The 16,270-nt window shown below is 36.3% G+C and overlaps 2 protein-coding genes across 4 annotated transcripts; both read right to left on the bottom strand.

Annotated features, from left to right (window-relative positions):
* Window positions 1-1,373: 1,373 nt before the first annotated feature.
* On the bottom strand, window positions 1,374-15,488 carry LOC136229016 (uncharacterized). Of its 3 annotated transcripts, none has more exons than XM_066017556.1 (16): window positions 14,959-15,488; window positions 13,824-14,524; window positions 11,144-12,589; window positions 10,547-10,942; window positions 10,133-10,204; window positions 9,966-10,046; window positions 9,853-9,890; window positions 9,651-9,738; window positions 9,434-9,574; window positions 7,850-8,041; window positions 7,685-7,764; window positions 7,505-7,577; window positions 7,320-7,421; window positions 6,851-6,953; window positions 3,589-3,676; window positions 1,374-1,796 (listed from the first exon to the last, which is right to left on the bottom strand). In XM_066017556.1, exons 1-16 carry the CDS (start codon window positions 15,347-15,349, stop codon window positions 1,616-1,618), a joined length of 4,173 nt encoding a protein of 1,390 aa, XP_065873628.1. In that variant the 5' UTR covers window positions 15,350-15,488; the 3' UTR covers window positions 1,374-1,615. The 3 variants fall into 3 exon arrangements, with proteins under 3 accessions (XP_065873628.1, XP_065873629.1, XP_065873630.1); XM_066017557.1 differs by having other exon boundaries at window positions 10,008-10,046; XM_066017558.1 differs by having other exon boundaries at window positions 14,979-15,085.
* On the bottom strand, window positions 3,693-5,690 carry LOC136229017 (uncharacterized). Its single transcript, XM_066017559.1, has one exon. It carries the CDS (start codon window positions 4,934-4,936, stop codon window positions 4,112-4,114), a length of 825 nt encoding a protein of 274 aa, XP_065873631.1. The 5' UTR covers window positions 4,937-5,690; the 3' UTR covers window positions 3,693-4,111.
* Window positions 15,489-16,270: the final 782 nt, after the last annotated feature.

The raw sequence follows: 16,270 nt of genomic DNA, 5'->3' as shown, positions 1-16,270 counted from the left end.
TGTGAGATTCAACCCCACAAAAAGTAGTTCACTTTTTCATTTCTTTATTATATTTTTTTTCCAAATTGCCCTTCTTTTACTCAGTAATTGACACATCACTCCCTCATCATGGCCCACTCTTGCAACCATTATCGTATTTCTTTATTAGTACCATTTATAATTCGGATTATCCCATAGATTACAACGTTAATAACATAGACAATCATATTTGATTTGGGAATCTAATGGCCTTTTTGGCAAAATCTACACTTGTTTCGGCAACCGATTTAGATGTATTGTCATCAGCTCAATTATTTGAATAGGTCTTTTCCATATACACTATTTTAAGTTATGATTATGAAACCAAAAGCACATCCTAAATTCTCTTACTACTTGCTCTTGTTGACTTCATAATTTCTTTTCTAGTCACTTGTTCAGTTAAACAAAATTAAATCAAACAAAGCATAAATTTAGAATAATACAATTGACCTTAATATTTTAAAACTATAATATTATTGAAAATATATCCAGAAAAACGATTTAAACACTGAAGGTTCAATTGTATTAAGCAGGTAGTCAAGGACACAGTATCAATTCACAGCACCTCTCCACTTGAACCAGTAGCTAAAGAAGAATCTGCATATTCCAGAAAGCGAAAATTGGAATTAGAAGCTTTTATGTCTGAACAACAATAATTCTCAATAGTTGCAAATTGAATGGTCCACTTAAGACATATACCCAAGTGGTCCGGCAATTTAGATCTTTAACACCACAACCTTGACTGCATTTAATCAAAATTTATGCTTCACAACCAGGTAAGTTAATAGAAGTATGCTATTACTAGCCTTCCTTTTCCACCATATTCTGCCAATTATAGCTTTCTGGATATAGGCTTCAAAATATCTGATCCAGCCTTCAAAATATCTACAGGCTTCAAAATATCTCATGATTTAGGCCTCTGCTTTGTCAATTGCAAGACTAGGATATTTTCTGCTTTCTCAATCGCAAGACTCAGATATTTTCTGCTTTGTCAATTGCACGACTAGGATATTTTCTTTCTCCTGGTAACTTTATATCTCAGCAAAAAGAATAATGCAAACATAGTAACATTTGTCACATCATAAGACATTCACTACTTGGATTTTCTTGGAATTAGATCAAACCAAAGTTTAAGCATTAATTCAGTTTTGAAATTAATAATTTTTTACAAATTAAATCAAATACAATCAATTTCAATACCTAAAAATTTGTCAAATTTGATTTAATTTGTCAAATATTACAATTTCCAAGGTTGAGTTATACCTAAACTTCGATTTGGACTAACCGATCATGTCCACCAACTTCAGGAACAGTTTCACCCGTTCCTTAATTCGAATTTTCTTGCAACTGTAATAAAACCACAGAAAATAGTATGAACTATAATCAAATTTCTTAATTATTTATAGGTTCTATTAAATTGGTGACCAAATTAGTTACAGCACCAACTTCAGTCCAGAGTTCAGAGGCAAAGTTTATTTTGCTGAACAATGCAGAAGCTATCTGTAGTATGAAGTCTACAAAACCGAAGACCAACCCAAAATGCAAAGCCGAGCTGACAGATCTATTTTCAAGACGAACTGAGGCACTTTTCATGTGCTCAAGGGGAGCACACCACCTGGGAAATACACCTGCAAAGCCTTATAATCCTTGAATACCCAGCTCCAAGACCATCAACTGCAGCTGTTATTCTAGCCACCAGAGACTCAGGAACTGGCATGCATGTCCCAGCAAAGGAAGCTTCTAGTTGAGATGGAACAACTTCTGAAGGATACACCCCACTGTTTCAGAAACTCAAATGTCAGACAATCTAACCATTTTGTTTTATCAGGGGTATAAATATTAAAAAGAAAAAGAAAATTGTAACAACTTTAGCTATTTGTTAGTTGCTAATAAGAACAGAACATAAGCAACTTACCAACATAAATATCACATTTATAATAAGACATGTTTAACTAAATTATTTAGGTCAAAGAATTAGGCGACTGAGATCACCAGTTAATGTGTTGAATCCTTGCTGTTTGGCCTATTACATACACTTAAAAATCGTGCAGAATGCTTTAAAACCAGTGCAAGGAAGTTAGTGGAACTTATCTAACTTTAATTTACAATCTTCTGCAATAACCACAACACCCATACTGAAATAAAAACCAGCACCTCCTTAGGGTGTGGTTACAAAATTTAACTATTTTACATGAAGAGTTGACATCCACAACCAAGTTCCAAAATTCAAGCTATTCAGCATATTATGCTGAGTCGTACCATGCATTGTTCCACAAGTCTGCATCACAGAACCTCAAACGCAAAACTAATATTTTAACATGCACAATTGAATTACATTGTGAAGCTAAGAGTTGAAATTCAAGCAAAATTGCATCAATAAGAAATACCAATTATTAGCTTTCAATGTCGCACATTTAAAGCAAATACATTGGACCTGTGGAACCCACTAAGTACAGTATCAGCCAAAAGATCCGTCAGTAGTCCATTATAAAGAGTCTGCTATAGTTCTAGTGAGCAATAAATGGTTCAAACCATTTTAATACGAGTCATAAGGATTGAAAGTGGATACCAACCCATTCTGAGTCAACAAAAATTGAAAAAACATTTGGATAACAACAACAACAACAAAGCCTTAGTCCCGAAATGATTCGGGGTCGGCTAACATGAACCATATATTTTGGTTCATGTCATAAGATGTGGCTAAGTTTTACGCTGGCAAAATTGAAAAAACATTTGGATATTTTATAATATTTCTTATACAAATTATTGTAACAATTCTATGAATTGATTGTTTGGATTCATATTCATTGCATTTTGCCATTTCCAAATTTTTATTCTCTAGTTCCTATTCTTCATGATCTGGAGCATTAAAAATATGTACCTACTACATACAGATGTTAATTTGGATTTTTTTTAATTGAATAGTAGAAAGAATTTCAAAATTGTAAAGAAAAGAACAAAAATATGACATAAAAAAGGCAATGGAAAAACAGCAATTTTAGCCATATTTGCATCTTCTATAAGTAGTTTATTTCAATTCTTGTTTGAATATTAGATAAAGACTTGGATTCTTATTACATTTGCTCAACACGTTTGTGTAATATGAAACAATAGTCTCGCAAATTGAATGTGAAATGTCATTATTTTCATCAGAAAATCACTTCAAAAATCATGTGAAATTTAGAAAAAAAATGTAGAAAACATTTCTTATGTCTATTAAATCATTGCTAATTTGGCAAATGGGTCGGTTAGCATCTATTAAGGTTATGTGGGCATGGTATGCATATGAAATTTAAACGGTCATCAATCTGTACATGGATGATATACAAACTAACTTGTAAAAACCCAACTCATACTCATCTGAAACTACCCATTTGCGACCCCCTGCATTGGTGAAACTTTCAAGTTAGAATGTGCAACAGCACATCTAGTTCGTACAAGAATGAAGATATGCACATACTGGTCCTCAGCAGACAACAGCAGGCAATTTGGTATTTTCATAAATTGATTAATTCAGAATGGTGTGCTACTAATAGGAATAACGAAAAAGAATAAGATAGGAACCTTTACCGATTCAAACATGTCATGTCCAGAGTCACCATCATCCTCCAACCATTGTTAAAATCAATGAAACATAGCTGCAATTGAAGCTGTTCAACTGGAGAAGAGAAAAACATTTGTGGTTAATTACGGCCTTTTGCATTTATATAGGAAATCTGGAACCAGGACTGCTAATTCAAAAGTTGATTAATGGGTACCATCTATCAACTTGACATGAAGGCAGACTGCATGGATAGGAGAGTGTCAAGGAATCATATAGCTATTAAGTGGCTTTAACAAATTAGTTCTAAGGGTGACAACATAAAAGCAAGCTTTTCGAAAGCCAGTGAACTAAAAAGACCGAGTACTGGGAGGTCCATGAAGCATTTAACTTCGATAAAGCACATGTAATACGAGCATCCATAACCCAAGAACAATGATACATGGTGGATCATGCGAGAAGAATCAAACTACAACAACAACAACAACAAAGCCTTAGTCCCGAAATGATTCGGGGTCGGCTAACATGAACCATCATATAAAACCGTGAAAGTCAAGTCGTGTCAGCGACACAGATTCGCTCCCTCCAATCCGTCCTATCCACTACCATATTTTCCTCAATTCCCAGTAAACTCATATCACTCTCGATCACCCTCCTCCAAGTTTGCTTAGGTCTTCCCCTACCCCTCACCACTACATCCCTTTGCCACTCTTCGGTTCTCCTAACCGGCGCATCAAGCGCTCTACGTCTCACATGGCCAAACCACCTTAGTCGGTTTTCTCTCATTTTATTCTCAATAGATGTGACCCCTACTTTTGTCCTAATTATTTCATTACGCACCCGGTCCTTTCTCGTATGACCACACATCCATCTCAACATACGCATCTCCGCCACCGACATCTTATGGATGTGGCAGTGTTTCACTGCCCAACACTCCGTACCATATAACAATGCTGGTCTAATTGCCGTCCGGTAGAATTTTCCCTTCAATCTATTAGGCATGTCGGGATCACAAAGGAAACCCGTAGCACTCTTCCACTTCGACCAACCAGCTTTAATCCTATGAGCAACATCTCCATCTACTTCTCCATCCGTTTGGATAATAGATCCTAAATACCGGAAGCAATCCGAGGCCTGAACAACTCTCCCATCTAGGGTGATTGTCCCTGCCTCCCTACTCCTACGGCCGCTAAACTTACACTCCAAATATTCTGTCTTACTTCGACTCAACTTAAAGCCTCTAGATTCTAGAGTTTGTCTCCATAGTTCCAACTTCCTCTCCACTCCTTCTTTCGTCTCATCAACCAACACGATATCATCTGCAAACAGCATGCACCATGGTATACCATCTTGAAGTGAACTTGTTAGTTCATCCATAACGATGGCAAAAAGAAATGGGCTTAGTGCGGAACCTTGATGCACTCCAATCGTAATAGGAAACTCTTCAGTCTTCCCAACACTAGTACGTACACTCGTGCATACTCCCTTGTCTATAAATTGTGAGCATTCATTAAGAGGCCTCGGAGTAAAAAGAAAACAACATGAATCATTTGACACTGCATTTTTGTCCCAACCAATGACGCATTGGATCTAACTATGCTGCTTTCATTTTCTATCTATGCATGTATGTTGGTGGTAGACTGTTAGTGTTTGCTTTTAGTGTGTTTCCAGTGCTTGTGTTTAAAATTCATTTTCCACTTCTACAATATATCTAAAAAAATCCCCACCTGAATATGATTCTATCATAAAAGTTGCTATGGGACCGCGAAAAAGATCTCGTCACGGGTCTTCCCACGAAGAAATCAAGCATGACTTCTTTGTTGTTTTTGCCTTTCCTTGAAGTACCTACCTTTCCTGATTTTACGATTGGTGATTTTTTTATTAAAGAGGCACCAACTCTTCCTTAATTCTTTGATTGAAATTTCTGCATAAAATTAATCGATAGAAAATCCCCTTTTATAAAGAGGTAATGATTCCTAAACACCTAAGGTATCCTTGGCCAAAAGGGTCCTACCACAATTAGGATTCTACCACTACTAGGATTCTACCAAAATTAAAAAGTCTAACAAATACTACCAGCAAAAAGAAAGACGAAAACTAGCCTAACTAAATAAGCAGCACTGAACACAATAAATTAATAAATATCAAATAGCATCCTTAAAACCTATCCTACAGCAACTATCAAAACTAATGGAAACCAAAAACTCCTAAATATTAAAGACTCTTAATTAATGAAAACAAAAAAATAAAACAATTGTATAAAAAGTATACCATAGAAAGTTTCTAATGCAATATCTACATAATTTGATAGTGTCAGACAGGTTCCTTTCAGATAATTTAAAAAGGAATAACCAAACAACAATCCCTACGGTCAAGTGCAAAATAGAACCTAGTAAAAACAATTCAAACAAGCTTTCCCAATTCTCCCACGAGCATTGAACAAGTTGTCTTAATTAGTGCTATAAATATTTACATCCGCATTTCGCTATGGTGGGTTCAGGATTACAACTCCACGTAGATCCAAAAATAGATTCAGTATCCATTAGGAATACTATATTTTAAGTACCCCTTTTTTCCTACTATTCAATGTATAACTCTACCATTTTTCTTGTCAAAACCTTCACACTTCTGAAATTTTATCATATAACAGAGGAAATACAAACTACACACGATAATAACTAATTTCAATTTGTTAACGGACCAATAATAAATGTGATGATTTTTTAAAAACCCAGCATGCTGTGTCACTGGATTTAAATAATTAAAGTCCACTAATGAATCTGGTATGCTCCAAAGAAAACCCTTGGTGAACTTGAAAGGTATTAGCTTTATATTACAGATATGCAGCAACTACTTGACGCTTCATTTGGAATATATTTGATAATATCACATTATCATATCTTAGGGACAACTAATGCCAAAGGAATGCAAACATCAGATGGCTCCAATTTTTCCACAAATGAATGTTAAGGAAAAGAATTTCCTTCAATGAGCTTACCTAAATTTAAGTTGCCAACATAACATGAACTTCATAAGCATTTAAGTAACCACCAGTTAGTTAATTCATTACTATCAAGTGAAAAAAATTGCCACTAAATAACCTTTTAAATTTCAAGGATGCAAAGTTTTAAGAAGTTCTCTTTTGTCCAAAGTACGATACACAGTTGTACTTAATATTTTACAAAACTATGAATTGCACTTTTAGATTCCAATGATGCACATGGTCATTGCTAAGGTCCAAATTGGACAGCAAATTAAAGAGAAAAGAAATGAAAGAGGATGAACTATTACCAGAGGAACAGAATCTTGTCTGGACCAAATTTCGAATTTCTAGCAATGCTAACTGAACTTCTCCAAACACATCAAGCAGATTATGTAGAAGTGAACACGTAATCTGCATAACACAAAACTGCATTAAAAAAAATACAAATAGTATCTACTTGCTTAGCTCAGTCAGTTAAGTCCTTCATAACCATTAACTAAAATAAGAAGAAGATGGTTGAGGAAAATAACTCTAACCCCCTTGAATAATGGGACTGACAAGCCAAAGCAAAATTAAAAGAGGGTATGATATTGAAGCAACAGAATATCATTCAAGAAAAAGAAAAAGGCCTTCAGCAAATATATCTCATAGCAATTAAGTTGGAAGCTTCTCTTTTCATTGATAAGCACACGTTTGTATCAGCAAACTCCAGTATAAACATCAAGAAAAAAATATATACATAATACAACTAAATGAAAAAAGTAGACTGATATTTACCTGTGTTTCCTGGGCAAATATTTTGAAACCAACAAGCTTCTTTTTGGACCTTGCATTTAAAGTCCATGCAAATGCAGTGCAGGCATCCATATTAGGGAAGTTCTAAAAAGAACAAAGAAACACTTATTTCAGAAATGCGATAGAAAATAAAACTAATGCCACATCCCACTGCTAGACTACATTACCTTTGTGATATTAGTGCCATCCAAATTGTTCGAAACAAAAACACTAGGAGTAGGGCTGCCATTTATCACAAATCTGCATTCCATCACAAAAAAAGTACAAGCAAGGGGATAACATAATCAACAGAAAGCTCAATAGGTGATGCCATAACAAAATGGGGGCAAAATCAACAGAAAAACAACCTTTGGCAGAATAAGCCTCGGTAATTAAGAGCAATGCTTCGCTTCAGATTCATACTCCCAAAGTCATCAATTTCCCATAACTGATAAAATAACAGACAAGACAACCTCTCAGTAGTCAAGGAAATTATATTTGCATTTGATTGTGTCAGCGTAAGAAAATAAGACCTGCAAATCGTCATGTATAATCTTGCAAGAAGTTTTCTTCTTCAAATGAACATTTAGCTGTGCAATAATCTCAGAACAGCTAGGTTCTCCTTTCATTCTGAGGTAACTGTTGAACGATTTTGTTAGATTCTTTATTTTCCTATCTATAACTTCAAAGTCATGCTTCATTGCAGCCAACTTTTCCCAGGAAAGCTGCACAATATCAAAGCATGTAGGTCATGAAACTGAAAGTAAACTCCGTATACCCACTACATTAATCTTTCAAGATATCATATATCTAAAATAGGCAGAAGTCGAGCATATTCGCAGATATGGAGGCATTTCTTAAATAATACAATAAAGTATTCTAAAACAGAAAAATATCAGCATGAATCATGAAGATGCAGAATATTTAAATCAATCTATAAGAGTGCACCATGTAAACAGACAAATACTCCATGTTTGGTACACATTAATGGGTCTGACTTACAAGAATAAAGGAAAAGCTGAGCACTAACAAGAAAATTATCATCCTGGCCTCTCATATCACGGGCCTGAGTTTGGATCTGGTTATACTTTAAAGGTCTCTTTAACCTAGAATCAGATACTGATTCAACTTGCAAACTGCTTTTTTTCAGACTTCCTTCTTTCACAACCAATTTTTCTAATTTATAACAGAGTGACTTGTAAGAAAGAACCAAAAATGACCTGAGTCTAGAAGTATTCAACTCTTTCCTCCGTATTCACCAATTCCAAATTGGCTTATAAGTCCTAAGGCAAAGAAGAAGGATCAGACAACTACCACCGAAATGTTAAAAGAACTGGACTTCATTTGCATGTCCACATCTAGAACTCGCACACAAAAATGAAACTGAACATATATAGCAAACAGCTTCTCTAAATCCTAAATAAAAGAATAAATAGAATTAACTCTCTGTAGTTTCAAAAAGAAAAAGTTTCTCTCAGTTACTAAGTTCATTGTGATAAAAAGAAAATATAAAAATTAAGTACCAAGTTCATAACATCTTCATTCCCATTTTCATTGATAATTCATGAATCCTGATAGGTAATTAAAAAGAATCTCACAGAAGGTGACAATGATACAGTGGATCTCCTCCTTCCATTATCACTACAATAGATTAAAATGCATCAATGCAACTATTCAACCAATACCCATTCCAGCCAAAATAAATATTTCATTGAAAGGAGGCTGCAAGGTCAGAAATTGGAAGAAATAGGAGTAAAGCTTGGACAAAAAAACTCCTTTTTGTTTGAATTGGGAAAACACGAATGTCCTTAAGATATGAATGCTGCACCATGTCTGTTAGGGGAGTGAGAGGGAGAGAGAGCTGCAAAGATTTTATAATTTTATGGAGTGCTTTCGAGATTTTCTAGATACAAAGAAAATAGCAAGGTATGACCAGGGAAGTTTCAACATCAAAATATTATCATGCAGAAGGATTCACAAATTTCTGATTAAATCATTCTTCTCCTTTTTCTTACAGTTCCTGAAAATAAATCTACTGTTTACTTTAGATGCAAATGATAAAGAGTGGAAGGGACTGAATGGCATAAGAAATTAAGAATCTTGAAACTGATATATACCCCTGTTTTGCTGCTCATATCAGATGTGCATCTAAGATTGTTAGCTGCAGAATTCCTGCTACCAGACAAAAGTAGACATTGTCTATTCAACTTCAGCATCTGAGACTTATGAAGTGCTGAGCTCAATTGTTGTGATTTTTTCTGCATAAAAAATAAAGACATGAGACCAAAGAATATTAAAATATAGGGAATGTAAGAATACAAGGAAAAAGAATACCAGCACTTTCTCACGCTCCATATGCATTAGCTGCAGCCTTGCCTTTTGATATGCCAACTTATAAAGCAACATTTTGGTTTCAGCTACTCTGGGACATAATATCATCAATCAGATCTTATTTACTCATTTAATTTACAAACAATGACCTCGAAAGCAAAGTGATCCAGATACATGAAAAGAGTATGACAAGATGAACCACCACCTGTTTAGCCTAATTTCACTCGACTGATCGCTCATTTTCTGCAGACAAAACAATAAAGCATTGTTAGAAAGCAAATGGTCAGAACAATTTGTATGATCCTTTCTACTCATCACCTGAGACTCTATTTGGGAATGGAGTGTCTCAAAAAGCTTCACCTTCTGCAAGTGCAATACGATATCTTGCAGCCTAGAAAGCTACAATAAGGATAAAAGTACTTTTAGAGAAGCAGATATAAGAACAACATATACATGTCATGGAAGAAGATATGGATATACAGTACCAATTTTGTATTTAATTTTCCAGTTAATGGAGAGAGCAACTGCTCTGTATCTTCCAAGAACTTCTGCAAAATCTGCATGGTAGAAGTCAGAATAAGAAACGAAATGAGGAAATTGCATAAAACAATCCATCAGATTGTCCATTTGCATTGTCACCTTGTGGCTCCCCACATGGTGTTTTGCATATCCAATATTTGCTCCATTATCTATACTATACCACATAATATGTGGTTAAGGTTAATCCATATTTTAACTCCACACGAGAAATTACAAATCACAAAGAGAAATTGTGACATCAAAATTCCAAGGTAAGAAAACGAAGAGATCGTTTGTCCAAGTTTACCACCACCACATTGTTGACAACCTGGATACATGCATGTAATATAACAAAACATATCAGAAATACATATACGTACGTCACTCCAATGCTTCGTCATTTGGTCACTGCTGGTATTCTGCCTTGTATTGTCACTTCCAATAGCATATTCCAACACAACTTCCAGCTTAGCATCCTCACTTGTGTGAATTTCTGGACTCCTCTTGATCCTCCGATATTTATCTTCATTCTCAGCAACTGATTCTTCAAATCTTCTTTTCCTTTCAGAAGAGTTTTCAATATTTTGTGGAGGAATTCCATTCAGATGATTGCCACTATCAACACGACAATTCACGTTGGAGTTGGGAGAGACTATAGACTTCCCTGCAAAAGATTGCATATTCTCATTGTCTGATACCCCATGCTGATCTTTTCTGGAGGGACTATGAGTAGGCTCCTTAATGGGACTCTTAAACATCTCTTTCTTAAAGGGCCTCTGAGTTTAAGATTGCAACAAGCTTAAAGTGTCAAACTTTAAAAACATCTCTCTGATGCAAAAACTATTATTAACATTAACAAATAGCCAAGGAAATTTATATTACTAAAACAGATATTAAACATAACTCCATGTGTGAGAGAATCAGCGACTACACATGAGAGAGAGAGAGAGAGAGAGAGAGAGAGAGAGAAATGTGACCTCTGTAATATTCTTAATTCTCCTACTAATATCGTGGGAAGCTGATGCAGGAGGTGAAGCTTCATTCCATTCCCCAGGAACCTCCTTTTCAGAATGGACAAAACCAGTTGCCGCTAGCATATTCCTATATGGGCTCCCTGAAAGAACCTTCTGGGAATTCCTCTCCCTTGAAGGAGATCTAGAAATTGGTAAAGTTTCAGGTGCATGCTTCAAAACAGTAGGGTAATTTTGCCAGTCATGGAAATTTCCCACTTGATTGAAGTCCACGAAACCATTAATATCTGGAAGGGGTGAGCTAGATTGTGCTCCCTCGTCAGGAAAAGATGTTCTTAATACATCAGTTATTACAGTTGAATTACTATTACTAATAACTTTACCGACTGAACATTTATCTTGTCCTAAGCTCATGCTAACCATCTCATCAGGTTGAAAGTCATGCAAGGAGGTGCACTGTTGTTTTGTTGATGAGCATGATATCTTTTCCAATGTCTTTGTTGTAGGAGAAACAAACTCATCAGGAAGAACAATTGCCTTGGCATCATTTTCATTATTCAATTTGATATCAACCAATGAGGAATCAGATCCAGAAACAATTGCTGTCTTCTGTACAAACTTCGCTGGCATCAAATTATGTTGCCTCTCGATCTTCTGCAATTGACTGAACTGAGAAGGTGAAGCCACTCTGGTCATCAGCTGATTAGCTCCCTCAAAAGAAACATGGGTAGACATGGAAATCACAGACACCCTATCTTCTGCGAGGCATTTAGATCGATCATCCTTGCTCAAACTATCATATTCCTTTTGTTTTTGAATACCAGCACTATCTACATGATCTGTTCTTTCCTGACATCTATCATTAGCATCAGTACAAAATAAATGCTTTTCTAGGTTAGCTACTACAGCATCCACATTTTTTCTCTCAACACTCTTACAGCTCTCTTCAGCAACAGCAATGAATGGCAATGTTGTAGATGAAAGCAGCTTTGATAATCTGAGTTTCGAACTTTCAATTCGCTCTTTTAAAGCTGAAGCAAGGGGAGAAGGCTCAAAAATCTGGAACTTAGAAATGCTTTTATTAACAGAGAAATTTTTGCCACCACTCTTTATAGTTCCCTTGCCTAGAAAAGAATTTGGTTGCTTTGGTGAAGGAGTAACATATGATAAATGTTCACACGTTATAGCAGTATCCAGATATATTTCCTGCTGTTTGGCAGATACTGAGGATATGGACCCATGTGCAGGAGATTTTTGTTGATCAAAATTCTGATCAATTCCATAATTGTCTCTTCTTTTCACATGAGAACTTCCATTTGGATTTTCCCTAAATTCATGCACAAAAGAATCCAACTGAGGAACTTCACCATTAATGCTCTGATGATCGCCACTAGGGATCTCAACATTTAGGGTATTAATCCCATTCACACATTCCGTATAGTTTTTATTCACCTGCAACCGAAATAAGTAATGCATAAGCCAAAGGCTTGATTTGCCAAGACATTACAGGTCACTAAGTTTTCAAGAGAAAAAATATACAGGATTTGTTGCCCACTTGAACAACATGGCAGGAGATAATCAATGTTAAACTTCTTAAACGCAGCTAGCGAAAACCACACAATGGGTATTCAGCATAGTTATTAAAGGCACACTGTGCACTAAGGCGCAAGGGGGTCTTGGAGCCATGGCGCACGGCGATGGCGCGGGCCAGAGCCACAGAAGGCGCATTAACAAGAATAAATTTTTATAAAACTATAAATGATAATAGTTTAAACTATAAGAAATTATAAACTCTAAATCAAAAGGTTATAAATACTAAACCAGGACAATATTCTGTTTGTACACATGCATAACATAGTTGCTGATGTTTGTTTTAAGTGTTTGTTACTGCTTGTACACGCGCATTAGCATAATAATTGTATATGTAGGCGAACACAGTTCTATTTGTACAAACATAGTAGTGATAGTACGAAGTACAGGCAATGTGGAATCAATTCTACCCTGGCTGCTTATTCAGGTATGCTTTGTTTCCTTTTCTCTGCTTTTCTCTCTCTTTTACATCATTGTGTTGTCAGTTATGCGAGTCTGGCTCTTCCAATTGAAACGTGTATCTTTTGTTTTCTTTCTTTGTTTTTTGTTTACTTTGGCCTTAGATGTGTCTAATCCAAGGGTGAACATAAGCCTACAATAAAACACCTTCAAAAACCCAAAATACATACATATGCTGGCTCTCTGTGCCTTGGTGCACAAGGGACGCCTAGCGCGGGCCAAGGTGACTGCGCCCGCCATGGAGGGTGGTGAGGCGCTAGGCCTGGAGCCTTGTGCGTCATGCGCCATTAATAACTATGGTATTCAGGAAATTAACTTTAAATGAATTGCTGTCAATCACATCACATGAGCATTGCTAACAGTAACATCTAGCTTTCTGTAAGAAAAGATAATTAGGCAAATGCGACATACAAATTGGACAACAGATGCATGCAAGTTGCAACTAAAAACATATATGAGTTATAGTGAAAAATTATTGCAAAAAAACAACCTTCAAAGAGAAAATAAAATTCAAGGACCTTAGTGAGCTCCAAAAGAAGACAATATTAGTCATACAACTTGGATCTGTAATATACTGTATATGAAATTGAAAAAACCAAAGCACGGGGGAAAATCCAATCCAGAACAGAAGTCTTACTTTCGCCAGTTGGTTAGGAGTTTGCAGTCGTTGATCAACAAATACATTAGCTGCCAAATCTTCATCCCTGCGAGATGAGCAACCACTAGCAACCAGACCAACAAGTGTGTTTAACGAATTTCCATTCAACTCATCCAATTCCATGCAAACAGAAGAAACTCCCTCAGGAGACAATCCTAGCTTGCCAATATTTCCTGTTTCCTTATCTCTGTGATCCTTTTGATCTATGTGGTCACCCATATTCCCATCAAACACGGGAATCTCACTGCTCTTGGATGCATTTTTATTGGGAAAATCAGAAACAGAAACATCTTGCAAATCTTTGCTGCTTACAGCCAAAAGCTCTTCTAATTTAGGAGATAGCTTTTCATAACCATAATTATGTGGGTTTTCTCCAACTAGACTCATATCATTTGAATCCCTACCACCACTAAACTTCTCAGACAAAGAAAATCGTGGAATCATCTTCTTCACCTTTGTTAGTACCATGGAACTTCCAAAATCAGACGGAGTAGTTACCTGGGAAGGAGTTTTCTCTTCGAAAGTGTTTCCTCCAGAATCTGACCTAGCAAGACTACGGTAATGCATTGAAAATACAGTAGAATCCATTGTAACATCATGATTGTCATCTGAAGCAGCAGAATCGGATTGCTGTCCAGGTCTAATGAAACTTGTCGATACAGGTCCAAAAAAGTTGTCTTCTGAAAAAACCAACAGGAAAAAATGCATCAACTCTTCACCTTGCAGGAAATTATGCTTTGCTAACTGTACATCAAGAGCCAAGAGATTCTTTTGAGACATCTTCAGTTAATGACATTATGCTAGGGATCAATTTGTTGACTGAATTTTACTTGATTCATGAAAAGCGCAAATAAACAACATAATCTCTGATGTTTTTGCCATATAATTAACTTATAAGCTATGCGGATACTGTCTCCTGCATCAAGCAGCCACTCCAGTGAGACATATTTAACTAATCAACAGTCATTTTTTTGTTTTAGCAGCAACTGTATGAAACAAAATAAGCTAATCCAGTTTTCGAAACATAAAAATACACTAATCTAACTAATGGAAATAAAATAAAAAGAACTTAGGAAAACGATTCATTCCTAAAAGCTGACAGAATTAAACAAACCATCATTCGAAGTAGCAGACCCGAAAATACTGCTTCCAGGAGACGGGGACTCAACCGGCCTCAAAAAGGATCTCCTTGCGTTGATCACATCGTCATCGTAGTCTTCATCTAGATTTGGTGACATTTCTTTAGAATCATCGCTATCAACAAGGTCCCTAAAAAACCCTAGCACCTCCTTCTCCGCCTCAGAGACACTATCGGAGCTTGGGTTCCGAGCGGATGAGTCGGGAGGTGTCTCGTAGTCCTCATCACGGTTGAAAATATGTACAGATGTAATTTCGCGGTCCGCAAAGCTGACCCGGCGCGACCGCTTCTTTTTTAGAGCGATGGTTTCCTCGTCGGTCTCGGTGTTGCAAGGATCCTCAACAGTTTGGGGAGGATTTGAAGCCATAATTCTGCGCAGTGAGAGAATTGAAGTGGAGTTTGAAATTTCGAAGCTACGGTATGAAACACATTTAGGTAGAGTGAAGAGAGAACCAGCAAAGAAGTCGAAGATGGGATATGAAATGGGATTTTGTGCGGGAAATTACCTGAAGTGCGAAACTTTGAATGGCTTTCTTTTGTTGGCCTTCCGTATATCTATTTTCATCCCTGATTTTGACCCTTTTTTCATTTCTACCCCATTATTTTTTTATTACATAATATACGTCCCTTGACGTTTATAGAGATAAGTTATCAAAAATCGTCTCGATTGGGAAGAGCTAATTATGATGAAAATGGAAATCAGAGCTCAAATTTGGGATCTTACATCTCTCAATTAAAGCTTCCCGATGGACCTATTACCCGAGCAAGAGTCAAACAGTTTGAAGAGGAGCTTCAATCATATATGGTCCAAGTGATGGACATCGCGGATAAAAGCGTAGTTTCTGAAATTAATGATCCATTAATTGTCGTATCTCTTTCAAGTTGCATGAGATGTGAATACGGAGGTCAATTGGAGCATTCAGACTCACATGAGAATGTTCAAGATTGATTGGCGTTGTTCTCAAGGATTTAGCAACAATTTCGGAAGTTTTCCTAAGGCGTGGGCACGGCTTAGACAACTTTGGCCTCTGTTTCTCCATAACAAAAGTGGCCTGGAAATTGACGTGGGCACGGCTTAACAGATATCGGCTTCTGTTTCTTCATAACAAAAGTGGCCTGAAAATTGACGTGGGCACGGCTTAACAGATATCGGCTTCTGTTTTATTTAATAATTAGGAAGGTTACCAATATACCCTTAACTTCCTATTTCATTCCTTATTGTAAGGACTATTACGTCCAAAAACTAATTAGATTTAGGTTAGGTATTTATAGCTTTACCTTGGATTGT

Source organism: Euphorbia lathyris, chromosome 5 (assembly GCF_963576675.1).
Source record: "Euphorbia lathyris chromosome 5, ddEupLath1.1, whole genome shotgun sequence".
Lineage (NCBI taxonomy): Eukaryota > Viridiplantae > Streptophyta > Magnoliopsida > Malpighiales > Euphorbiaceae > Euphorbia > Euphorbia lathyris.
Note: the sequence above shows the minus strand (reverse complement) of the source record. Positions and strands in the feature narration are given on the sequence as shown.

Bases quoted from the DNA above. Each gene is read 5' to 3' on its own strand.
- LOC136229016 (XM_066017556.1), bottom strand. From the start codon at position 15,349: ATGGCTTCAAATCCTCCCCAAACTGTTGAGGATCCTTGCAACACCGAG. The intron at 8,042-9,433 runs GTATATATCAGT...GATATTGTGCAG, and splicing joins ATATGAGCAGCAAAACAGGG to CTTTCCTGGGAAAAGTTGGC. The intron at 7,578-7,684 runs GTTGTTTTTCTG...GATGGAATGCAG, and splicing joins CGAGGCTTATTCTGCCAAAG to ATTTGTGATAAATGGCAGCC.
- LOC136229017 (XM_066017559.1), bottom strand. From the start codon at position 4,936: ATGGATGAACTAACAAGTTCACTTCAAGATGGTATACCATGGTGCATG.